This window comes from Temnothorax americanus, unplaced genomic scaffold (genome assembly GCF_048541705.1).
Source record: "Temnothorax americanus isolate GAGA-0224 unplaced genomic scaffold, ASM4854170v1 Scaffold9, whole genome shotgun sequence".
Taxonomy (NCBI): Eukaryota; Metazoa; Arthropoda; class Insecta; order Hymenoptera; family Formicidae; genus Temnothorax; species Temnothorax americanus.
Genome location: NW_027509812.1, coordinates 1,421,038 through 1,447,572, shown reverse-complemented (window position 1 = coordinate 1,447,572; position 26,535 = coordinate 1,421,038). Strand labels below are relative to the sequence as shown.

At 39.5% G+C, this 26,535-nt stretch overlaps 2 protein-coding genes across 12 annotated transcripts in view; one reads left to right on the top strand and one right to left on the bottom strand.

The window, feature by feature from the left end:
- Positions 1–26,535, top strand: part of LOC143908149 (RNA binding protein fox-1 homolog 2) — a 270,571-nt gene that overhangs the window by 116,634 nt on the left and 127,402 nt on the right. For 4 of the 11 annotated variants that reach the window (XM_077425524.1, XM_077425523.1, XM_077425516.1 and 1 more), the window contains exon 1: positions 7,786–8,544. The exons of 2 other annotated variants lie outside the window; for them this stretch is intronic. In XM_077425524.1, coding sequence (XP_077281650.1) covers positions 8,533–8,544 — 12 coding nt within the window. In that variant the 5' untranslated portion in view covers positions 7,786–8,532. Of the gene's footprint in view, positions 1–7,785; positions 8,545–26,535 lie in introns of those variants that run through there. 5 more of the 11 variants (XM_077425515.1, XM_077425513.1, XM_077425519.1 and 2 more) reach the window with 3 other exon arrangements.
- On the bottom strand, positions 18,607–20,347 carry LOC143907837 (uncharacterized). The gene is made up of 8 exons (XM_077424847.1): positions 20,282–20,347; positions 20,093–20,183; positions 19,833–20,018; positions 19,584–19,754; positions 19,348–19,486; positions 19,198–19,271; positions 19,028–19,111; positions 18,607–18,954 (listed from the first exon to the last, which is right to left on the bottom strand). The coding sequence occupies exons 1-8, from the start codon at positions 20,302–20,304 to the stop codon at positions 18,607–18,609; spliced, it is 1,116 nt and encodes a 371-aa protein (XP_077280973.1). The 5' UTR covers positions 20,305–20,347.

Here is a 26,535-nt window from a genome sequence, read left to right as displayed (position 1 = left end):
ACAAATATTTTCCGTTTTATATTTATAAAACGGAAAAAACAATATAATTATATATAAAATCGATCCTAATTGTTCAAGATTCTATAAAGCGCAATTATTGAAAATATCTTTTAAATGCGATTTTTAAATCTAACTTTTTAATGTAATGTGTAATTATTTTTTATGCGAAAAACGTTGGGTCGGATAGCGAAGTACTTGCTTGAGATAAATTTGTTACGTTTCTTATTTCCGAGTCGCTCCGGAACGTAGACAGCTCGGAATTCGCGTTGCACTTTTTACAGCTGACTGCCGCCCTCTTGAATTTTATTTTGCAGCTGCGTCTGAGAAACATTCGACCTTAGTGCGGGAGGGCCAATTCTTCAAAGCGTCGTTTCACTTGTCTCACGATTTGCAAAAAATTTTACATTTGCGTTCTTCGTTTAAATAATTTTAACGTTGCTTTGTTTCCTCAATTGCCATAATGTAACTATAGAAAAAGAAACATGAAAGATTTCTTTTGCTTCGACAAAGATTACATTGCATTTAAGAAATAATACGCAATTTCTTTTTTTTCATTAGACATCTTACAGTTCTCGAGACTCGAGAGCATTCTCAAGGAGATTTAAGCATCCTCGTACAACTAGCAGATCTTAGAAGAATTTTATGATTCATTTTTTTAAGTACTATTATTGACAAATATATGCCACATTTTTTTTCTATCAATCTATCATGTCACAATTAATCAGTTATTTGATTTGATTAAATTGAAACCAACATGATTATGTATCCGTAGAAAGAAAGAAGAAAGATATCTTGCTACACATTTAATAAGAAGAGAAAAAGTTTCTTCGATGTACTTTATCAAAAGTGCAGTGCGTTGTATTCGCAATATTATCATTGACATTTCGAACTTTGCGCTACGGATAAAAGCTGCCACACACGTTTTCGAACGCGCTACCGTATTTTATCGCACATGATGTGTTTTAAGGGGAAAAAGAGCGCGAGCGTGTCCCGCCCGTTGCGCGAGATAAAACGTTCGTGGTCGCATGCATCGCGTGTTTACTATACCGCCGAGCTGTCTTCGTTAATCTGGTCGTCGTGCGTAACCTTAAGGTCGTCATGATATATCGGAAACAATTGTAAAAAACCAGGTAAATTAATTTTAAAAAACTTCAAAAGACTTACGACAGGCATTACGGTTCCGGCATTAAGCGCACGTTTTGTACGCGTTTCGCTAGGAAGATTCAGCACTTTTCTCTGTCAAATATAATAGTTTTTGAAAAAAATTCAGGCACGCTTGATACATCTGTTGAAATGAAGAAATATGAACGATTTCTTCGTGGAATATTGGCTATTATATAGCTATATTATATAATCGCATCTTTTTTCTTCATTTTATGACTGATATGAACAAACTCGTGTTTAAAAGGATTAATTTTGAAATTTTCTAACGCCGTGTAGTGCTTTATTCGATTGAGCGTCGTAATGCCTTGCACATGCTGTATTGGAAATATTAATGCACGTATTTTACATCTACTTCACCCTCTCTTCTTTTGAGAGTCGCATATATGGAGGTTAAATAAGTTAAATAAAGAGTCATATATCTTATCACGTGGATTGATTTTAGCATTCTTACTGAAAATTAATTATTCTGTCGCAACTTTGGCACTCTTCACGGCACTGTACGAGTGACACGCGGATGAGACATCGCAGGTGGGAAGCATATCGTATTCGTGTGACGGTATTTTGCGTCACTAACTTTAGATTATCCGAAATATCGTCTTCGGAATGTGGGAGGGGACAAAATAACGTTCTGGTTTTAAATATTTCGAAATATCCGAGGAAATATCTCACCAATAATATCGTTCTCGCTAAGAATTGCTCTATTAATATTCCTTCGCGCGTATATAAAAGAGAAGTGCCCTGCCTCGATGGTCGCGAATTGAATTCTCAAGATGGTTATGGTTTACGGTTTTGAAGAGCTTTTAAAATTGTAATGGCGCCCATCTATTAAACTGGCGGCCCATTAAGAATGGAAAAAAGTCTCGCCGCAATTACGTGACCGATCCTTTAAAGAGGCACGAGTCACGTGAATGACGATGGCTAAATCGTTAGCGGGTGAGCCTAATTTTTTGAGAGTCTTGTAAAACGACTTCGCAAGCATGACGACATTTGGAGTTTCATGTTTCGTAAAATCGCGTATCTAGCTGCAAAAGTATAGACTATTAAAATTAACACTCGAACGAACTTCTCTTTTTAAATATCACACCCGTCCGCGTAATTATTTTCCGTAAATAAATAATTAATTTTGCGATTCTCTTGAACGCGACAAGATACATTGATTCGCGACAGTCCATTATCGTTGTTGATCAATATCGATTAGATAGAGACTGGACAACAGTTTGGTCGGTCGGTCGCGTATTGATCGGAAACGGACGAGCAAATTCGCACAGAGCGCGGTGGCATCGGTTGAATCATGTTACGCAATACGGCAGTGACATTTCTCATTATAGAAGCTTTGAACTTGTTTATCTGCTCCCAATATATGATAAATGGTCACTTCCACGTTGTGTAATACGCTTCGATCGTATCGCACGGAGATTTTCTTCAGCGTGGGAAATTAAATTTCGCGACGATAGCTGACGTGAAATTGAACTTTTGTTTTTTTAGTTCCCACCACACTCGTAAATGGAACAATGTTTGTGAATCTGCTTTCCACATGTCAAGCGAGATTATTGCGACGTTAGCGATGAATCACTATGCTCACTAAGTGGGTTCTCAGTGCCACTCGCTCTCGTATAGTCGTCATGGAAACGCCACTTCGAGATTCTCTCTTGTCGAGTGTAGGCAGTTTCACGAGAGGTACACGATGTTAATGTCAATTCTTGGGACAATAATGATCGTAATATCTAGTAATACAGATCTGCCGCTCGCCCAAGTATCAGCCGCAATTTGTCTCTTTATTATCTCCAAGCTTCTTCGAAAATATCTTTTTAAAGTTCGCGAAGTCTTTCGTTGATGCAAAAATATTCATTTTCATTTATTCGATTATAGGCGCGATTCTTTTTTACTTTATCGGCTAATCTATTCAACTGAACGCAAGTGGAACAGCATCTTTTCTTGCTAGCTGCGGCGGAACGTTCTCTTATTTTCCTCCATTAGAGCGGCGTCTGTGATATCGATACTTAAGGAACAGTCCTCCGATGGTATTAAGGGATATAGTGAGGCTAAATCGGAACGCTTCGTTCGGAGCGATCCTCGCGAAATCCCACGCTCTGAGCGACAAGCGATTCATCGTGCTTTTTTACCTTCGAACAGATCTCTCCGCGTTATCCCCCTGTCGTTGGCAGCTTATATAGAATGCACCTCCTCCGTTTCTCTTCGTCGCCTGCGGGATCCGCGGCAGAGCCTTCGGGGTATCGTAAAAAAAGGGGGAAGGGATTCGGAAAATCGAAGGCGACCTATAAACCGAGATGTCATCGCGGTACAACGGTCGCTATGCGGCCAACTCCCGTCGTCTCCTCTTTCTAGGGAAATATTTTATAGTCAGGTCGAATATATGTATATATATAAGAGACGTAACCTGAATTTTTCCGACAGAAATAGCTCATGTGATCTTCCCGCGATGTGCCACATCGGTCTTTTTTGCCCTTTTTTTAGAACGATTTATTTCCATGGTGATTTTGCATAGCTTATCACACTTGACTTCGGTAATCCTGGCCGATGCATTTTTCTTGCCAACGTTACTTATTTGAATTTCAATTCAATTAAGGGAATGCGTTATTAATAGCGAATTATTTAGCTACCACAGACGTGTACGCATATTTTGTATGACCTAGTATTAGAAATAAGTAATTTAATGCGGGAGATCTACCTGCATGACCAATGTTCATCGAACGGAAGTAAAATTGTCCTTAGCAGTTAACACAAATAATACACTGGGTGACAATAATAATACACCGCTGACATACTCGTAAGCCCCGAGCTAGCCGCGCCGTTAATCAAATATTCATTAGATCGTCTAGCTAGATGTGTGTGTAGCATCATTTAATATTTAATTATTAAATTCATCCGTGATTTCATTGCGGCTCGCGACGGCGCGGCGCGGCGCGGTGTTGCCGGGAGAATTTCCATGTTAATCATCAGGAGTATTGTTTCGCCCGTATTATTATGGCGCAGATAATTATCTCCGTCGACTCTAATATGTTGCGTTATTCTTTCCCCGATACAACGAGCGTGCGTAGATTCCTCGGCCCGTATATATTCATATGCTTCATGTGCGCGCGATACTTTGTTCCCATCCGAGATCCGATAAATTTACCCTCTCCCCTCTCTCTCTCTCTCTTTCTCTCTCTGCTTCCTCTCTCCGCCCGCCCCCTTATCCTTCTCCCTTAGGATTACCCGTTTGGCCCGCGGCGTCCGTGAGGTCGAACGTAAAACATTTATAGTATCAGGACCGTGCAGGCTGCGGGGTACTGGCATACCAGGACTCTGAATGGCGTCGTCGTTCGTCGGATATGCGCGCATGTGCGTTCCAGCTGCAACGCACGTCCACGCGTGGAGGGTTCTAAAAATATGCGCGCGCGCGCGGCTACCCCGAGTGCACTTGAAACTGCAGCAGCAGCAGCAGCAGCAGCAGCAGCAACAGCCAGGTCCGTGGGAGAGAAAATGAGATAGGCCGCGATTTTACAACGCCCAGTTCGATATATCGCGCACTGCCTTACGGAGAATTCGGCGCAAAAAGCGTAATCGTACATGTTTATATTGAAAAAAGGATCGCTTTGAAATTGGCGATCGCAAATTAAGAGCATTAAGCAAATTTTTTAAATATCTTTATTTTTTATCTAATTCTTATGTTATGATACTTGCTTATATGACAAAATTAATATTTGTCGAAGTAGTAAGTATAAATAATAGTATAATCGGAGAATAATTTGTTAGTAGGCTTAAAGACAAATTGCATATAGTTTTTTTTGTTTATGATGCCTTCTAAAATCTCTTACAAATATATAAGTTATACAAAATTATTTGAAATAAGAACAAATTCACGAAAAATTCACAATTGGATTTTAAGTAGACTACGTTTTCGCTTTTGGCGTTTATAAATTTCTACTAATGTTTTTTATTTCTTTCCCGAGAAAACGTACTCCAGCGGCGTTCACCGTTGCAGAGAATCGTATGCATTTGATATTTTCTTCAATATCACAATACGTTTTATGGTCATCGATAGTAAGCGAGTGTGCATATATCCTCTGTATATAGATGAGGATATCTTTATATCTCCACTAGCTCGATCACGCCACTGACAGTGCAGCGAAAATCCCTTTCCATCTGGAGGCCGTGCGGCCGCGTTATTCTAAGCACTATAGCTTTTGCACCCTCTCGTCCCATCTCTTGGTTTCTATGGTGATTCGAAGAGGGGTTCGCGTCCCCTGTGGGTCGTCTCGCAGGTTGATTGTCGGTATATATAGCTCTGGCTATACATACGCGATGCGATCCATAAGAGGCGAAATACTTCCTACTTTTTGCATATACCATGTAACCGCCCGGCCGTTCGCAATGTATAACATTTACCCTTTGTATATCTCTCTGTCATCGCTCGTTATATCGGAAGGGGTAAAAACGCGATGTGGAATAACGAGAGGGCGTATGGCGATCGATTCATCGCGATAAATTATTTCGAACCGTAAACTTAAATCGCGGACTCGACGTCTCGGCGCATCTATTCATTGCTATCGCGAAATTCCAGATCCGCGGGGGATTTACGTCGTTAATAATGAATATACGTCGCGGTGTATATCAACAAGAAAAAAAATCGCGTGTCTCGCGTCCAGCGGTTATAAATTGTAATTACCAGCGACACTATACGGAACATCGCGGTATCGCGCGTTTAACGTTTTTCGTCTCTCTGTCTCCGCGCGCCGGGGTGGACAAACGCGCGAGCACGGGGGCGAAAATGGACAGTCCCTGGCCAAATTCCAGGGGTATAAATTGTCGGGATTTCATTGTCTCCCGCGCTTCCGGCAGCTCCTCCACCGAACTTTTCCACGCGCTCTCGTCAGTCGATTTCACCGGCACGAACTTCCGAGCGACCTGGTTGACTTTATTGAACCGTATACGAACGCGACAAACGCGCGACGAGGTAGACTGAAATAATAGTCTGCCGCCTCTAGACGACGGTGTAACCCGGGCTTACCAGTACCAGCGTCATAATTACAGACCACGATCGATAACTTATCACTCGGAAACTCGTAGCACGTACACCAACCCTATCTCCAGTTAATAGTTCTCGATCAAATATGATACATTCCCATATCTTTTTTAGTATTGCTTGTAACATGATTTATTATGTGAAGAAAGAACATTGTGGTTTTTTAAAATCCTCCACGGAAAATAAAAAAAAAAACCCGCCAAATAGTAGCTCGTATACACACGTATAATTTCGTTAATTTTCCTCAATTTTTTGCGTCAAAATGAGAATATTAAAATTTCCTATTAATATTTAAACACGCGTAGAGTCGATCAGAAACAATCTGAAAAGTGCTTCTGTGAAATTATTTTTAGAGAGATATATCGTGTGAGATATATGAAGCGATACGTCGGACGTGTGTAATGAATTATCTTTGATGGACTTGTGATGTTGGAGGAGCGCTAAGTATATTTCATTCGACGAAGTTCAAACCGCCAGGAGTTGGTAAAATTTCGAGTCCATTAGATGGCTAATCCACGGGGATTATACGACAAGTTTTGTTAAGGCGGGTATACGTACTCGCGCGAATGAAACACGGATTATACGGAACCGACGCGGCTTATTCTCACGTCGAAGCGATCGAGAGAGAGAGCACGTGGATTAAGATCGCGGGTGAATGAAAAAGGGCACATCGCGCGCTTATCGGGAGAAAGATCGGGAGAAAAAAAAGTGCCGTTTACGAGCGGCATTAAAGCAATAATGAGCACGCGACGCGCGGGCGCGAGAAGACGATTGCGCGAAGTAACGAGCGGTGAACGATTCCGCAATCGTGTGTAATTGCCTGGCTTCGAGCACGTTTCTGGGGAATGAAAGTAAACGAGGAATCGCGATTATCGTCCTCCCGATGAGTATCTTCGCACTTCTCTCTCTCTCTCTCTCTCTCTCTCTCTCTCTCTCTCTCTCTCGAATCTTTTCGAAGAGCGCGGTTTTGAGATGCGAGTGATGCGACGCGGTCTGAGAATTTGTGACTCGCTTAGATTGTTTTAAATTTATTCCGCGCGCTCTTACGCACTAAAAGAAGAGATTTAAACATCCTCGTTTGACGCCAAAAAAGTATTGAGCAAATTAACAAAATTATATAATTACAAAATACTTATTGTATAATTACTTAAAGATATGAAATAGATACGAAAGCGTAACGCGAATGGGACGTCAATTAGACGAGGGGGAAGGCATTTCTGAAATAATTGGTGCGTTATCTTTCAAATTAGTTTATTTATTGATTAAAAATTGAGAAATTCATATGTAAATATATAGATTATTTCAGATGTAGCGCTGAGCATGGTTTTAACATTCCAGGCGATATTCGCGGTGCCTTCTCCGCGAACGATTACTGTCTTACGATATATACATATATGCACGCGCGTATGTAAATAAGGCGTAAGTAAAGATAACATATGCCGAAACGGCTTTAATTAACCGCGGGACGGCGCACAACACATGCGCTCCGATCGAGCGTTCGATTCTCGCAGCGATGGCAGTGGTGCGCGTGGGCGACCGCGGGGCGGCGCTGGCGGCGGCCGTGCCGCGGCGCTAGTGGTCAATGGCGCCGGTTGATAGCGGGATCGTTGTTAGTCACAGCGGGACCACGTACGGTGGCGGTCGTGGAGTCAGAATCGTGAGAACGGCGAGGCAGACAAAAGGAGAGGAAAAACGGGGCGATCGCGAGAGCGGACTGACCGAGGGGAGGACTGGAACAACGAACGCGCGACAGGAGGGTGAAAGAGAACAGTCGAACGAGCGTTCCGTCACGGTGTTACGCGCTCCGATTCCCGGCAACACAGAGCCCCGCCGCCGTCGCTCGCCGTCGTTGTCGTCGTCGTCGTCGTCATCGTCGCCGCCGCCGCCGCCGCCACCGTCGTCTCTCGACCGTGCGCTGATCCGGTGCGTGGGCCCCGACTTTTGTGTGTGTGCGCGCGCGCGCGCGCCTATGCTCTCGCGTGTGTTTTTCGTCGTTCGCGCCGAGCGCTGAGTGTGGCCGAGTGCGGTAGCCGAGCAAGGTGGACGGTACGTCGTCCGGTTTCCGTTTGTGCTTTATTAACATCGTGTCGCGCGCGGCGGAGAGACGTGCTGCCGAACGACGCGTAGTGTGTCCAACTGAGAGAGATAGGAGTGCCAGAGGAACAAAAGGAGAGGAGGAGGAGGCGTCGGTGTAGAAGAAGGAAGAGAGGAGGATACGGTGGAGGTGTTGAAGGGGGGGGAGGCGGTGGTGCGGAGCGACGGATTTGTTTTCTTGCACAACGGTGGAGCAAAACGGCCTCAAGCTGTGGGGCTCTGGGGCGTTTTTCCTTCCTCCGCAAGGGATGTACTACCCTGTAAGTGTTTCTTCACCGTAAACCGTTATCAATCACGCGACAAAAGCGGGGAGAGGCGTCGCGTCGCGTCGCGTCGCGTCGTCCTCTCCTCTCCGCTCCGCTCCGCGGCGGCCGCGGACGCTTTTAAATAAATCGACAACCGCGTGCCCACTTTCCCTCGTCGCGTTCGCACGAGGCGCGCTCTCCGACCTCCGACGCGAAGGCGTCGTCGGTTCGATAGAAGGCGCCGCGCCGGATCGGCGGACCACGCTTCCCGTCGGCGCGCGTTCACTCGCGTCGCGGCTTCGACGGCGCCGAGACGACCGGGCGGAGACGGCGGGAAGAACGGACGTTCCTCGCATACGCGCCGCTTCATCTCCGCTTCCGGTCTCGCTCGGAGCCTCGTCGAAGATCAGCGCGCGTTTTTCGGCAACGGACGAATCCGATCGCATCTACGCGTCAGGTTTCACGTGGCGCGACGACTCGTCGTCGCGGCTCTTCGTCTCGCCTCGCGTGACGAGAAATTGACAATATTTTTTTTTATTTTTTCCCTCGCGTAGAAGCGCGCTCGAATTTTTTTTTCGTAATTTCGACACGTGGCTTTTTTTCCAATCGGCACGAGACGACGGATGGCGCGGCGCGGCGCGCAACTCTCATCGATCCGACGCTCGTGTCTGTCCCGCCGGAGTAGTTGCCGTTCGCGTCCTTTTCCTTTTTCCCTCTCTCTTTCTCTCTCTCTCTCATTCCCGCTTCGATCCTCGCTGCCTCCTCGTCGCGCCAACGCAACGCAACGCAGCGCACGAACGAGACGCGTGAAATCGCGTGAGCGTCGAGAGGGCCCGACGGTGAATGTCCTTGAGCGTCGCTGGCGTCCGCTGTCCTCCCGGCCACGGCGCGCCGGTGAATCTTTGTTCCGTGGCCGGGATTACTGTGTTGTAGGTTACGCGTTCGCCTCCCCGCGCCCGCGGAAGCGCGAACGCGAAAGCGAGAGATGGACGGCGGGAAAGAGAGGGAGAAAGAGAAAGGGAAAGGACGAGGGAGCGTGGGAAAGAGAAAGAGAGTCGGGCTGCTAGCTCGTTTTCGGAGCGATGGCGCGCACGAGCCTCGTTTTAGCGAGAGACGAACGCGGAGATCCTCTTCGATTTATTTAACGGCGAGAGAAATGCAGCTGCCCGATGCGTCGCGTTCACGTCGCGTCGGCCGAGTGAAAGTAAAATAGCCACGTCGCGTCTCGCCGCTAGTCGTCGTGCACGCGGTAAATTAAACCCTGGTAAACAACGTTCTAAAACAGTCCCCGGGGTTAACGACAACGCCGGAATGTTTCTCGACGTTGTGCTAATGACGGCTCTGACGTCATCTTATTTCTCTTTATTTATTTTAGCGGAAAATTGTGGTTAAAATAATTGTCGAGCATTTGTATCATTGGAATATTGCAGTGTCGTGCTTTGTCGCGATACAAATTGGCGTATATTCCCCAGGATTTGTGAAATAGGGTAGATAAATTGATGGGAAATTATTGGCCGTGCTCCAAGACTCGATACGAATTTAACGAGTAATGTAATGGCTGATCGATGATAATAGGATAGAATCATAGAACAAACAGAGTAAGTTTTATTTTTCTAATGAAAAGGGAACAAGAAAGTAATAAGAATGAGACACTCATTCGCTGATGTCTGGAATTTAATATACTTTTTTTTTTACAAATACATATGTAGATCGATATACAAACGAGAAATATGCGGTTTGTATGAAAAAAAAATCGAATAAGCGGACTAATTCCGCTTTCCCTGCCGGCATACCGTCAGAAAAAATTTCCACAATTTTCAACGTATCTCCGTTATCGATATATTTAAAATAACGTGAAACCACAGGCGTCTGACATTCCAAGCTTTCCGGCAAGCGACACAACTCGACACAAGTATCGTTTTATCTTTGTTGCTCATTACCAAATAAGAAAGACAGAACGATGCTTGTGTCGACCTGTGTCGCTTGCTGGAAAGCTCCCATTTTTGTTCGAGCGAGGTAACGTGAAAACGAGCACGTGTGGAGTGAGTCGCTTTTGTTCGCCGGGCTTCGGCTGCGCGCGCGTTATTTTTGTATGTGCGTTTCGTATATGTACCCGAGCGCAGGTAGACGCTCCAAAACGGAGTGGAATACCGGCTTTTCCGGACCGAAGCCGGCGGCGCACGGTCCCCGCGCTCGCTCGAAAGGCAGGGTTCCCCCCTCTTTTGTGCGCACAGTCACCGCGGTGGAGGATTGAATTTCGCTCACAATGAAGCTGACCTTTTTCTTTCGTTCTCGGTAGGCCGTGTACATCGTTTCGGCTGTGAATCCGTCGTTAGTTTCATTGGAAGGACCGCCCGAAGCTGAAGGTTCGAGTCGTCCAACCTAGGGTTAACCCGGGAGACCGCGAGGATTCGAGGAAACGGGTGCGCGGTATCGATCGTTTCTCATGCATCGAGCCTCATTAAACGATCGATGCGTTTGGAAAACGCAATGTCGCGCGGCGACGATCGACACCGCACGCAAGGAACTCGATTCCTCGCGAACCCGCGAATTTTCTTGCGGTCGCGGAAAGGTAAATCAGGTCGCACGCGGCGGTGGAATACTTACGTTTCGCGAAACGACAATAGTAAACACTTCCGTCCTACTCGTTTCCTTTACTTCGCCTTTAATATCACGTTTTCCAAGCGACTTGGATTTTATACCGCGCTCTCGCCGCATGAAAACGATTTGGGATATTTTTATTAAAAACACGCAAAATGTGCTGACATATAATTTCTCTCCTCTTTTTTCCACTTTTTGCCCTCTCCGTGCGAGTAAAATAATTCTCCTCGCGCGACAAAGCCGCTGGTTGCGCGCCCAGTCGGTTGGGTTGGCTGCGATAAATCTCGCGCGTGTTGCACCTCGAGTCGCGAAATAATTCGGAGCAGGGAGTAGTATGTTGTATCTCGCCGCTTCCGCGCGCCGCAACGTCTTTCTATTTCGTCACACAGGCCGCAACGGAGCCGAGCACGTGTTTTTCTTACGCGCGTTTCTGCGGCGCGTGTTGTTGGAACGGGTGCTTTCTTACGACGCCTTGTTGCATCGCGCGTAGCCGAGCAGAGTAGTCATATCTCGCTTTTTTGCACAAGTACGGGTTGACGTTTTTGCTCAGCCGCGAATCAGGTGGCACGCCAAGAAATCGATCAATTGATCACTCGACTTGGCCCCGACGATTTGCGACCGACTTGGACGTAATTCGATTGAAATTGTCTACATTGCTAAACCGGCATAAAGTCAACATATTATCGCGGAGATAAATATATAGCAGATTCTGTATTGACTTTACTATTAAACTGACTATCATTTGTCGATGCGTACTTGCAAAGACAAGTAAATTTTCACATCTTATATTCCGTCCCGAAAAACGCGAGTTTGCGATCGATAAATTCATAGAAATGTGTTAAGATATATTATTGCGTGCTAAATACTGGAAATATATTGAGTCGATTTCTAAATGACAATACTTTGTAAATTAAAAGATTAGTTTCTATTATAGCAGTTTGACTAGCATTGATGTTATATTTAAAAAAAATCGAATTCAACGTTGTGTGTTTCACGCGACAACGATGAGCAAGTTAATATTAGGTGATACATGACTCAATACCGATATATTGTCGATGGACGACACGGTTCTAACGTGCTGGCGCTGTTATTGACTGAAAAATTGATTTGTGGGTCAAGTGTCAATTGTTCCCCGATATAGCATGTTCGAAATGTTAGCTTTTGTGTCGGTGATGCTCCACGTTTGATCAATTTTCATACGACTCGCTGTATTGCTTCCGTGTATGCCGACGTGCAGTTTTTTGCGAGAGAGATATATATGCCTCGCATTGGAATTGTCGCGTATATATTCTCCTCGTGCGCGATGTTTCCGTTTCGCGTAGTAGTCGTCTTTTTTTTTTTTTTTTGGTCAATGCATATTTCAGGATGTAGGTCAGATCTAGTTATTTCGAGCCAATCTACCGATATACTTTACTTTGAACGGCATCTTCGTTTAACCTTTCTTCGTTTAACCTGCTCCTTACAAAAGCATCTACGAGATTCAAAGGGATATTTCTTTACAAAGCGGCAATATTTTCTATGCATTGCCTTTTTGCAGAGAGAAAAATATAAGTTATACGACGAAGCTATTTTTTGAAACAATAATAGCTCTGCACTTAATTATATAATGCTAAATATGCACGATCATAAAATCGCCTTTTTTGCGAGTATCGTGTAATATCGTTCAATGTATTATCAATTAAGTTTGAACGTCTCGAGTTTATCGCGATTATAATAACTTGGAACTTTTTGCATATAATAGTCTTTGTAGAAGACAGTACATTTACGAGTTCGTAACATTATCGCTTCAACTTACTTTTATTTTGAAAGTAGATAAGTGCTCTTTCCCTTTTTTTTTTACTATCTACGTGTTTTGCGGCGTCAATGTTGTGTTGTCAATGATATTCTCAGTGCGTGCCTCACACGTTAGAAGAGCATCTCTTTTCTCTCGGCTAACCGCGCATCTTGTATTCGCTCGATATTCGCTTGCGTGACACGTGTGAAACGCGTGACGTACTTTACCCGCGTCTTTGCTTAATTTTTTTGTTTTTGCACCGCGCGATCGTAGCGATCGACTTTCGAAAGGAAACTCTCTTTACTGCAGAGTTGAAGAAAAGTAGAAAGGAGGGGGGAAGAGGTAAACTTGCTCTTTCGCGATTGCTAAAATTGAACACATGTTTTATGTGTGACTTTTATAGAACTTTTTATAATATACATACATATTTTATGAGCATTTTGTACATTTGCATAATATAGTGAAAATTCTTAATTCCATTAGTTTTTACTTTTTTTTTTTTCAATATTTGAATTTGTCTTGGAAGACTCTTATTCTTGCTTGTGTTTAGTGTTAACGTGCTTGCTATTTAGTGTTAACGTCCTTTTTTTACTTTCGCTACTTTTACTTTCGTATACTATTTGCGAACACGCTTTTGCTTCAAATCAAGCATGTTTAATCCGCGATAGTACGCGAAACATCTTACATCGAGTGTCGCGTGCGAAAACTCTTGAAACTTTTTTGAACTTTAAAATGTAACAAACTATTTTTATATATATTTTTTTTCAACGAGTTGCGTAACATAAAACGGCGTCATTGCAAGAATAAAGTGTATCTTTATCCGTGCTCTTAGCATCTTTTCTTTTGTATCGATCGAAAATGTTTTATACCGAAATATTTTTCTTAGCATACGTTACTTGATTCGCTTCAAGTATTTTTGTATGATTGAAGTTTCGTGATGCACACAGTAAGAACTTGTGAATGGCGGTTAATTTTTGCTCGCAAGATGACATCGAGGAGAAGAGTTCTCTTTGCAAACAAAAAATGCACTTTCTACTTCAAGCTAATAAGTGTTGATAGGATTTTTCATTAAGCAATATTAGCATTAGAATTTATTACAAGAATCTGTTCGAGTCTAATGATTTGACCGTGAAAATTGTATCGCGCTGATGTTGCAAACGTGCATTATTGTAACAAAACCTCAAAATATCGGTCGCAAATATGGATGACACCCAAAAATTCTCTAACTTGTGTTTTATGAATTATTATAAGCGCGCAACGTCGTTATATATTCGTTATCTGCGTCATACATATTTTGATTCATGTCCGGTATAAATATTCCATCAGTATCCATCTGTTTTTTTGAAAGCTCCCGTAATATTAAGTCGAGATCTCTTCGCTTCGAGCGAACACGTGAATAAATTCTATCGCACAATAGATATAGCCATTTCTTATTATATAGTTCTTCTCGTGCAGTCAATGCGCAGTTTTTAACCGTTATTTGAGTAAGTGGAATTCACCAAGTCCAGAAGTCACCATATCCGTTGTTGATGATGTAATATTATGATCGTTGGAGAAAACGTTTGCGCGCGCGTATAAAATGAAAGGAAGTTTTACTTTAGGCTAAAGCTATGTTTTAGCATCGTTAACCCTGCGATAAATACGTGTCAAGGTCTTTTTTGCATGTCCACCCATTGTTTTTCACGCGCGGATGCGCGCGTTGAGAATTAACACTTGCAAATGTGGGCACGGCGTGAGAAAATTGAAAGCGCGTAATTAGCATCAGGACATGTTGTTTTTTTCTGCATACATTGAATTAAATCGTTTAATGTATTTTTTATTTTAATGTATTAATGAATTGATATAATAAGGGATTTTTTTGCCAATGTAGTTGCCAGTTAAGCATTTTTTATACATGCTAGATTTTACTTGTGAATAAAATAATTTGCAAATATAAAGTGTATGCAGCTTTTTGACTAGATATTTAAATTGAGTTAGCTATTTTATTTATCAGTAAAACGTAAAATAGAACGTGAAAATATAAACGCAGTATGAAATTTTTTATTAAATTCTACTGACAAGTTTGTCGCGCTATCCGCGGCTATCCGTAATCTCGAAGATAGTGGATATTACCGGTATATTTATTGTTACCTTACCGCAATAGCATATTCAACATCGTATTTCTTGCGGTTATCTTTTGGAAACTTGGCGAAACTCGGGCGGTCAAGATAAATTGTTTTGACACATCGTGGCGAAGATTTCGGGAAGTTGGCATTCGTCGTGTTTACCATGCGGTGTAATTTACTTTATTAAAGCGCGAGCCTGTCGGTCGAGGATCGGATACAGGGTCGAGGCTGATCGGGTGATCGGAGAGAGGAAACGAGGTTGCTGGCCTCGCTGGTGATAGATTTCCTTCTAATGATATTCGCCGAGATTATCCGCAGCGAGAAAATGCGGAATTTGCTAAACCACATATTTATCATGCGATTTATTGCAAATTACCGATGATAATTTAGGGTTGTGTAATTTCGTGGGTCGGAACGTTCCATTCTAATTGACGTGCCATTAGTAGAGCGAATTTCGAGATACGTGAATACGCAATTGCCATACTTTTATCTCATTTATCGTGAGTTATTATCGAATATCTGTGACGTAATCAGGAGTAGATGTTGAATTAAGTCGTGAATCATTATATCTATTGAGTTCGGTCGTGAATCATTCCAATTTAATGAAGATAAATTTTAATTTATATTAAATTGCACTTATATTTGACATCTATTTTTAAATGGAATAATCTGCAACTTCAATAAATTAAAGTATAATTAATCGCAGTGAATTATATTTGTGATTGAGCTTCAGAGAATCGATAATAAAGTTGCATTTGTATATACTAATTAAAAACTATTAACCTACTTTATTGCGTATAATTGGATATAACCGGCGCTATGTTTGAACCTTTTGATTTGATTGTACTTAGATCGTTACCAAGACAATCGGACGTTTAATTGTGAGGTTCCTTAGAAAGTTCATCTTTGTAATGTCAGTTATTTTATTTAAAAAAAAAACGCGGATTTTTTGTTCCAGTCGAATTATTCCTATTTCGAAGATCTAAATCGTAGATTTTCTGGTACCAGTATGAAAGAATAATGAAATGACAGAAATTCCGAGTCTGTTGATCGTGATTTAAATTCCTGCTTTTTGTAGAATATCACCAGTTGAAAATTGGTTGAACAAAATGAATGATGATACATATAGGTATATAAGAACGAGTATAATGAGCCGTTTTATTTTACACATGATGCATGAACACGTACATTTGTGCTTTAAATATCGTTTCGTGCGGAACTTTGCTTCTTTTTCTGAAATCGATATTATTTGCTTACGTAAACAGTGCTCGTGTATTCGTAGGTGGTCAAGAATTCAGAATTTTTGATATCTCCTTATTGATTTTTTGATAAATTTCGAGTTAATCGTCTCGCGATTCTATTTTATCAAATTTTAATTCTTTACATTGAGAGAGATATCGTTTTAGAATTATATCTAACTTTTTTAATGTTATATATCTTCGCGATTAATCTTTAGATTTCAATTTTATTAAATGAGAATTTAGTTCGTATCTGTTGGAGAATTTGTAAACAAAGCGGAACATAGCGCCATGAGAGGACACTCGGTATATGCATATGTGAGATGCTTTTGCCCTCGCTTTTGCCTTAAGGGGCATGCTGAATTTTTTCGCTCTCGGGAAATTCTTACGAACCTCCGGGTGCTTAAAACGCCGAGTTTGCAACCGTCTGGCAACGCTCCAGTGAAATTTCGCATCGCGATACTTACGGCTTCGAATTCTTCCGTCTCCTTCGTTTATAGCGCGCTGCATCTTCGTCGTCTTCACCATTAGTCAATACTTTGTTATCTCAACTCGAAGTCATTCGTCTCGATCGGTTACAATATCACTGTAATGCGATAATCGGCTCGGTAAATATTGCCGCTGCACGTCTTAAGTTATGTATATACGTACTTCTTATTCAATGTACTTATGTATACTTACAAAGTGAGTCTTTTGTAGTTCTTGTTCCGTTCGAAACATATAGATATATTTGAGTAGCCATTTCTTTTAATGAAACAACGCATATTTTATATTAAGTCGTCTATAAATTTCTATGCATATCGTAAATTTTTTCTTCTTACTGATTTTTATATAATATCTGAATTTTTATCTTTAAATATTTTAATATTTTCTAGTTTCACGATATATCTGTTCCGATAGAAATTTAATATATGTAACAAATAGAATTTTGATAAACGTCAAATTATATTTAAATTGTTATTGGATAAATGAATCGAAGGATATTGTATGCTCCGCGATATTAAAGATATGTTCCACGATATATCTATTCTGATATAGGAATTTAATATATGTAACAAATAGATCTTCGATAACCATCAAATTGTATTCAAATCGCTATCACGGATAAACGAATCGAAGGTATGGTCGATATTAAAAATTTTTTAATGTCGTTTCTATGCGGAATGCATCGCGCGAAATAACAATTTCGATTTCTGAAACATATGTTGAATAATGTTTTCACTGCGATTCTGGCGTGCGAAACAGATGGATCTTCAATAGCCAACAATCCGTATTCGAGTCGTTGTTACTCTCTAAATTTTTTCGAGTGAAATATCACTCTAATCGAGTGAAAATTCACTTAAGCAAAGAGTGAAAATGGAACATATCTTATCGAGTGAATATTGACTCGGTATGTTGAGTGAATTAGATCACTCGTGCGCTCGAGCGAAATATGACTCGTGTATTTGAGTGAACTTGCACTCCATTGCAGAGTGCCTTCTTCAGGTCTAATTTTGGTGTTCGCTTGTTCTTAGAGTGAAATTTTGCTCTTATTCGAGTGTGCAACATCGAGTGATTTTTTACAGTAATTCACTCCCTCACTAGAGTGAAGCAAACCCAGCAAACATGTAACGTACAGGTTAGTTGTAATTTCATACTCAATAATATAAATGCAATATAACACATGTATTATATTGCATTTATATTGTTGAGTAGGAAATTACAACTATAACCTGTACGTTACATGTTGCGTTATGCATTGTATTTGTTAAGAAAGCTAGAAAAAATTATCTAAAAAATTTGTTTCCTAAAAAAATAAGCAGAAAAGCATTATAAAAAAATTTTAATGTAATCAAATTTAGATAAATGACATAGCACTTTGAACTAAAATAAAGAGATACGGTAGTGTTTTGCGCCAAGTACGCGCGGAGCGAGACGCACCATGATTCTTATTTACTGGGAGAAAGGACAGACAAGGCTAGTTACAAATTACATCCACTTGACTTTCGGGTTTATTAATTTGCAATTAAAGTACAACTACAACGCACGTGATGACGCCAGACCGCGAGTTCGTTGGTGCCGATCGCCGCGAATCTGAGATCACCAGAGAAGGTTAAGAACGAGCACAGGTACCATTTCACAGGCCTTGGACGGACCCGCCACGTAGTCGTCACCAAGTAATGCCGTCGTCATATTGCAATTTGTACATTCTCCTTATCATCCGTCGTATATTACCCGCCGTATTACTTGTACTGACAATATGTATTAATTCATGGATTCCAATTCTGAATCAGAGCTGAAAAGACAAAGTAAAAAGAGATTTAGTATTTTCTTAAAATGAAAAATTAGGTACATAAATAATTAAAGCAATTATGGAAGCTTACTCAGTCATGGTCTGTGCTGATTCTGACTGAATTTCTACTGCACTCAAAATACAATTTAGACTGTCACAGCAGCTCTTGGGGGTATTAAGTCCATTGTAGACAATGGATTCAAAAAAGTTGTAGAAGTTTAGAAGAGCGGCTGCATAATGTACGTCAAACATGTAATGTAATTTAAAGAGCCTGTCAAAGGCACGCAGAGGATTGTTTCCTACAGGAAACAAATGATTTTCAATTTGGATAAAAAATGGGCCTTTTCTTTGGTCCATGTTTGTGCAACATAATAGAAATGGCTGCTTGTGCAAAGAGCTTCTCTCAGAGATTTTAGAATTTATATCTTCATTTGCCTGCAAAAACAAGAGATATTCAGAGATAAACAATAAACATGTAATTTCAATCTATTTGCTAAGATTTACTTACACCTATGAACTGTAAGAGACTTGGATGTGGAACTGAGTTGATACGAGCCACCTGGCCACCACTTTGCTTTCTCTTGGCTTTGTTCTGAAAAAAAAAAGTAATTAAGAATATATAATAAAGTATAAAAATTTTCAGGAAATTTAAATTAGAAAGAAAAAAATAATACATACCTGTGCTTTTGTAACATTCGAATGGTTCGGAGGAGGCAGCAACTCAGGTAAAACCACAATTGCTTTTAAATTAACTGGAAACAAAAAAATTCTCATTAATTAAATTTAAAAAAAGTGCATGATAGAAAATTCTTTGCACTCACTACTCACTGTCAAAATCAGTTAATTTCTCTAGCAAATGAGGTGCTACATTTTTGCAATGTGCAATAATACTTGGGGCGAAATGGGTGGGAAATCTTGCCAACAGTACGTCGTGCCCTTCAAAAATGTCTCTAAATTCATTATCAATCTGCAACCACCATAATTTTCAAGACAATTATATAGAAATGAAAAATAAAAGACAATAATTGAGAACTTTGAAGACAATTGAAAAGAATTTGTCATACCATTTCACCCTCATAGTTTTTAAGGCGAGGATATTTTTTTAACACATCGGAAACTGTGATGCTTTCAGATGATTTGATTTCGGTATATCTGTTTGGCCGGGTTTCATATAGTAAACGTTCAATTTGAGCCTTGACGGAATCAGTTGGCTTTGTATGCTTCATTTCAGAAATCTGGTTTAAAAAAGTGACTTGTAAATTGCAGTTTATACAGCTTTAATAGTTAGTTTTAATTATTTGTCAACTAAGTACCTTTTCAATGAGGACAGACTCGGTTAGTTGTGGCCTATCTATAAACGGTTGTTTCCTTATTTTCTTTTTATTTGGTTTTTCAGTTGTTAGTCCTCTGCGCTTCTCCTTCCTGGGTAAATGCTTTCTTATCGTTTTCAGCCGCCACTCAAGATAGCCCTCGCCAACAACTTCGTCGTAGAAACTCTCCTACAAATTTAAAAAAGAGAACGTCTGAAACATTTAAAACATTTCTGACAACACAGAAACCACAAGTTACTTACATGAGAACGCCCTTCAATTTTTGATGATAATCTAGGAAATGTGGACACAATGGCCTTTGCAACACGAGACTTATATTCCTTGGAAGGATATCTAAATAAGAAAACAAAAAAAAACAATTAATTAATATTCTACAAAAAATAGAAAAAAATTAACAAAAATAAAAGCAAAAACTAACTATATGTACTTACGTGTTGCCCCATTCTGAGCACATTTCAGATACTACAATCTTTACCAAATCTCTTCGGTGCTTGTTAGTAAATTATTTGATTGCAAAATCTTGGCTAAGTCTTCATGCTGTTCTGAATGCTTTTCAATCCATTTTTCAATATCAATAGTTTTGCTGTTAATATTGCGATTAATGCCAGGGCTTTTCAAATGCAGTTTTGTCTCAGACAAATGAGTCAATCCGTTTCGTTGCCAGTTCCAAAAGTTTAGTCGGGGCCCCATATTAAAAAGTAAAAACCAAATTAAACAAAGATGGCCATCCAATTTTTTTGTAGTGTAATTAGCCGAACAATACCCAAAAGCGTACTACCCCAAAAAACCCAAAGAACTTCTTACCGTTAAAGTGTTAAGAAGATTTTGATGTTGGGACCTGGTTATGATACACGTCTTTTCTGATGGCAACGACATATTTAAGGGTCCCGCATTTGGTGTGTCAACCATAATGAACTGTTGATAAAGGATGTATTAACTTTAATCTTAAGTATTAATGCGGAGACTGGATATATGACAAAAATTATTTGTTTCTAAACGGAAAAACTATCATTTTCCCGGACCCATTTCGTTAACCCCCAATTTCCTTTAAATCTGTCCGAAAAAAAAAGAAGTTGTACCAGTGCTTTTCTCCAAAAAGAAGAAAGCACAATAAAAAGCAATGCACATTGACTTTGAATATAGCAAATTAGAAATCAGCTTACTCATATAATTTATCACAACGTCACATCCATCATTAAAACAAGCTAAGGTGAATATAAATGATGAGGTTTCGAACAAATATCTATTCTACCTGCTGAAATATTCACAAAGCAGACAAGAAAACATAAGTAGTATCAGCAAGAGGAACCATAAAATACCGACCGAAATAAATGACACACCCAATGTTAACAACTTAAAATCTGACATTTTAAATAAAAACAAAGCAATTCAACCTGCAAACAATTATAAAAAACATTGGCTTACTTTTTTATTTAAAGCTCCAATATATTAGTCTGTGTAACATTTTATAGAATAGAAGCCTGAGTGGCATCTCTTGATTGACACACGTAATCTTACTGTTAAACCTAAGAGTAACAGAAGCCCTAATGCGCAAACATAATAATAAGTGTTTTGACCAGCTCCTTCATTTCTATATCTAATCTAATTCTAGTCTAATCTAATGAACAAACTAGGAAAGTGGTTGGCGTACCCTAAAAAAAAAAAAAAATAAATAAATTTAGAACATTGAACAAGTTATAGCCTTTCCCTTGGTGACCTGTTTGTTTTTAAAAAAATAAAAAATGGGGACTTTGTTTACAGGCCTAAATTTAACCAACAACAGATATTCAAATAAAATTCACAAGCAAAAATCTTAAATAAAAATAATTTGTCAGCCTAAAATTAACCAACTACTGGGCAATTCAAGTAAATTAACAAGCTTAAAAAAAAATAAGGAACAAATTTTTTACCTTACATTCTTGTCTTGGCTTAACCAACCCGAACCTACTGAGTAAAAACCTTTAATTTGGGTTTCCTTAACTCCCTCTTTTGCAATAAAAAGGCTAAAGCCAAGTCCCTCAGTGCACCTGAAAAAACAATTCTTTATTAGAAATTTTAAAAACAAACTAGACAGGGGGACTTTTTTTTAAAAACAAATTAAAAATATATTGAAAATAAAATGTTTTCAAAAACTTTTTTTTTTGTTATTTGCAAACAATATTTAAAAGTTAATATTATAATAAGAATAAATCTATAATAATTAGTAGAAAATGAATTATTTAGGAAAAAATTCAAATAAATATTTAAAATAAATTGTTATTTAAATAATCAAAAAATATAATTTTAGAAAAAATTATTTTTAAGCAATTTTTAATAGCAACTTATCATTCTTTTATAAATAATACAAAACGTTAGATACATAAAATATATATTGAGCTATATTATAGTTTATAATATATATATATTATATATCTATATATATATAATAAACAGCATGTATAATAAATGAATTACTCGAATTTATTTGCAAATAATGTATTTTTAAATACTGTTTTTATTTACATAGGATCTCAAAATAGTCAAATAAATTTATAATTTTATCTAAAACCATGCCTTTATACGTGCGGTGTCATATTATACCTATTACTACGTTTTACGCAAGCGTTACTTCTGTAGTAACTTACTGTGTGTAAGATATTTTATTCTAAATACATTGCGGCGGGCCGTTAGACGACTGCCGCTCTGACCCGTAACTTTCGACACGGCCCCGGCACGCACATACACACGGTCGAGGCATGTGATCACGGATAGGTCGATTTTTCCAAACTTAGATCTCACATTACGGACAATTCCTTCCGAATTACCGGGGATTTTTCTTCGCGTAAACGGGATTTTTGTAGTAACTTACGATAATTTAAGTTCACGTAAAACGAGTGAATTCTAGGAAGTTACTACAGAAGTAAAGACGCTCGCGGTAAACGTATAGTTATATGCTCATTATGTATTTATATTACTAACGTTTTTTTTTATTATCTTTTAGCAACTAACCAAATCAACGCTCTGAAATAACAGATACAAATGTAGTGAGGTTATACTTACCTCAGGAAACATGTTCACTTTTTAGCACAATTCAATCCAATATAGCAAATAAATCCAGGCACTAATATCCACAATCCGAAATATGGCAGACAAACACGTAAGCGCCCGGCACTTCTCCCTCCAACAAAGCAACCATCAACTGCCATCAACCATCAACGACATCAACATAAGTGAAAGTGGCGTCATAACCTACATAGTCAAACTGACGTCTGCACACGTCCTAAATACTGAATGTAGGAATACAACTCGCCCACGAATGTTATAAAGTAAACTTCAATTTTATGAACAATAGTTCTGTCTATGTACTCTCATAAATATCGTTCTGTTATTTTTCCGGAATGTGATGATGACTCACGTAGAGTAACACGTCACGTCTCTTGCGCGGGCTACGCAACTGAGCCATTCGGTTCGAGTAAATTTTCACTCGACCCGAGTTGCTCGGAACCAGCGTACCACAATTCACTCCGACACTTCGAGAGAATAATTAAGATTATTATCACTCTATAGTTCGAGTCACATATTTCACTCGAATTGAGTGAAAATAAGTGTAAAGTCACTCTGTGAAGAGTTGATAGTGCATTCACTCAAGCTAAGAGTCAAATTTTCACTCGAAAAAATTTAGAGAGTACGAATAAACGAACCGGAAGGAGCGCGGTATTTTTCGATATTAGGAATTTCTTAATGTCGTTTCGATTCGGAATGAATAATGGAAGGTGTAGAAGAGGGACGCAGAAAAATCAGGAATTTTTTAATATACTGCGAAGGGACTGAAAAAATTCAACGTATTTCTCCCATGAGGAAATAACGCTTGGAGACGTCTCGGGGAAAGGTCGAGTCGAGCTTTAACTTATAATACATTCTTCTAGATGGATGATAAATTGGCTATAATAAAACGCTAAATGAGCTCCGGGTACAACTCATTTCTGACATAGGTCAATATTTTTTATTCTGTCATCTCGTAATATTTATAAATGTGTAATAAAGCTGCACGATTTATACAGCATTGTATATAGGTAGACGCAATCTAAAATGGTTTACATAAAATCTTTTATTAACGAAAAAGCGATTTTTTTATATTAAAATTATAAGATTGTTGTAACATCTTTCTACGTTTATGAAAATTCTTTCACTGTTTCTCAACTCTATTTATATACGCGTTTATATATGGTACCCTCATCATCAAAATGATTCATATTCCCGCTATACTCCAACTTTTCTCAGCTTTATTTACGAGTTGCTATACGAATTAAAAATATATTTATCAGGACTTTTATGTTCGTCGATGTAGAAGGCAGGCCAATGTTTGCATTAATATGATCTTTGCACTGGCGATTTAAATTGTCAATAAGCATGTACTCAGTGAGCATTGCGTTATGATAATTTCATTGCACTCGTGATCTTTGCTTGGGAACAACAGTCTCATTAATTATTATTCGCGATGTGGATACTCAGTAATGTGGCATAAAGCAGTCAGTCATGCCGCGAAGGCATGCATATCTTCCCCGTTTTCTGATACTCTTAAAAAGTCATGATGAATGACGGTTCTGCGCAAATAATATCAACACGCGTAAAATCAGTTCCAAGAAGATGAACTTAAACAATCCATAGCATGTGTTAATCTTGAGAACATTTGTATAAATTTTTTCACGCGAATTTCTCGCGATTTGCAAGCATACAAATTTTTGTTTTTTGAATTGCGTTACCGTAAAATTCCGTAAAATTCATGAAGATCTTTTTGAAAGCTCGAAATTCGTACTACTTTTGCCGGAATTTGTAAAAACTCGCTCTGCGCTTGTTTTTTTTTTATTTTTTCGAAACGCTCCAGTGGTTCCGTGACAGGTATTTATAATACTCGCGTTTACTCCAGCTTTCCTCTCAATTGGAAAGTGCCGCGAAGAATGTAGCCTGTCACAATCGCTCTGCCAACGCAGTTGTTCGCAATTTTCTATATATGTCGCGCGCACGCCAGTGTCCGACATCGCTCGACAAATCCCGTAGAGTTTCTTTACTTTGCATGTCGTACCTAAGTTTAACTCGCGCTGTGCGCACGCGCAGGAAACTGTTTTACGTGAGTTGCACAATAGAATACTGCAGGACGAAACTTGCGGCGTATCTGCAAAGAGCATTCGCGTTTCGACTGTTGCATACGTCTCCTCTTCTCTCTTTCCATATCTCTGCTCGCGTTTCACATTTTACATTTCGACGGGAATGCGTTTGTCCGGTCGTAACATTTAAATGCTACTGATGCCAGTTGGGAATTTAGTGCCTCTCGCTTTCTCATTACAGCTGCGAGCTTGAATAAATGATCTCCCAGAATTCCGAAATTCTTCCTCACTATACTTACCGTGTTACTCTAGCATGATTTTTGTATAAAGACGACCGTGAAATTTTTAAAGCGCTTGGTACGATGCCAGGTAGCGCATAATTTTATTACATGAGTTAGGTACAGCAAACAAGAATCCTATTCCAATAACGAGGAGTAGAAAATTTTTATATGAACAGTTTGCGCCACATATTTTATTTAATCGCAAAAAATTGAGGACCGATTAATTTAATTTCAATAACATGTTGTAACATGTTATTTTTAACAGGATTAAAAGTAAATTTTAATTGTTTTAAGTGGAGGATATTTGAGATGCATTCTATGATGACAACTTGGATAAACAAAACACTCAGAAAAAACAGTTTAATATTCGTAGCTATCAATGTTTTTACGTCTATCGCAATTTTCTCAAAGATTAACTACGAAGCTTAACATTCTTAGACTTGGGACAATTAAATGACAATTAAGTCGGATGACTTCCACGTTGCAAACGAAGAGGAACCTAGATTTTAGTGTAACACAATTCCACGTGAAGAAACAAAGCGATACCGTTAGCGTGACTCTCTTGCACTTCCCGCGAAATAATTGCAGGGGAGTTTCATTTTCCTTTCGCGTCAAGCGATGTCGTCAAGCGCTGCTCGTTAATCCGTTGTTATTTTTGCCTTCCGAATAGTCGCATTTTGACTCCAATATCAAAATTCCTTTCGTTTATTCCCGTGCAATCGACCTTAATTCTAGAGCGAGACGTAAAACGCGAGTGGTATTTTTGTCCGCTTTTCTGAAGTCGCCAGTTGAGAAATAAAATGCGCAGGAGCGCTCCTTAAATTTTCATTTTTGCAGAAAGCGCTTCTGCGAGGCACGTCGCGTCGACGTAATTCCCGTCCGGCTAAATAGAAATTCTTCCTTCTCGCGCAGATTTGAATCGGTGGAATGAGATGATTCGTCCTACTCGTCTCGAAGAATCTCATCCTGTTCCTATTCTCCAAATGAATCTCTTCGAACTCAGAGCTTATTGAATATCTTTTTCTATGATTAATAATTCACTTCGATCTATCTTTCGCGGATTTTAAGATTAAATATCTGTTGTTTTCCTTTTTCTACTTTCTCTTCTAGCTTTATATGATAATAGGTTTAATAGCTGCGATAAAAAAAATATCAGAAGTTACTTTGATAATGTCAAAAGTTAACAAAGATGACAGAAATAAGTCGGTAAGTTTGAGATTAATTTCTTAAATACACGCTGAAGTACATTTCAGCGTGTTAAAAGAATAGTATATCTTTATAAAATTCACGAAAAGTTATTAATATTAATTAGTAATTGCA

Excerpts from the sequence above, each read along its gene's own strand:
- LOC143907837 (XM_077424847.1), bottom strand. The coding sequence starts at position 20,304 with ATGTGCTCAGAATGGGGCAACAC. Across the intron at positions 19,755-19,832 it reads AGTCTGTCCTCATTGAAAAG|ATTTCTGAAATGAAGCATAC; the intron begins GTACTTAGTTGA and ends TTTTTAAACCAG. Across the intron at positions 19,272-19,347 it reads GAAATTAACTGATTTTGACA|TTAATTTAAAAGCAATTGTG; the intron begins GTGAGTAGTGAG and ends TTTTGTTTCCAG.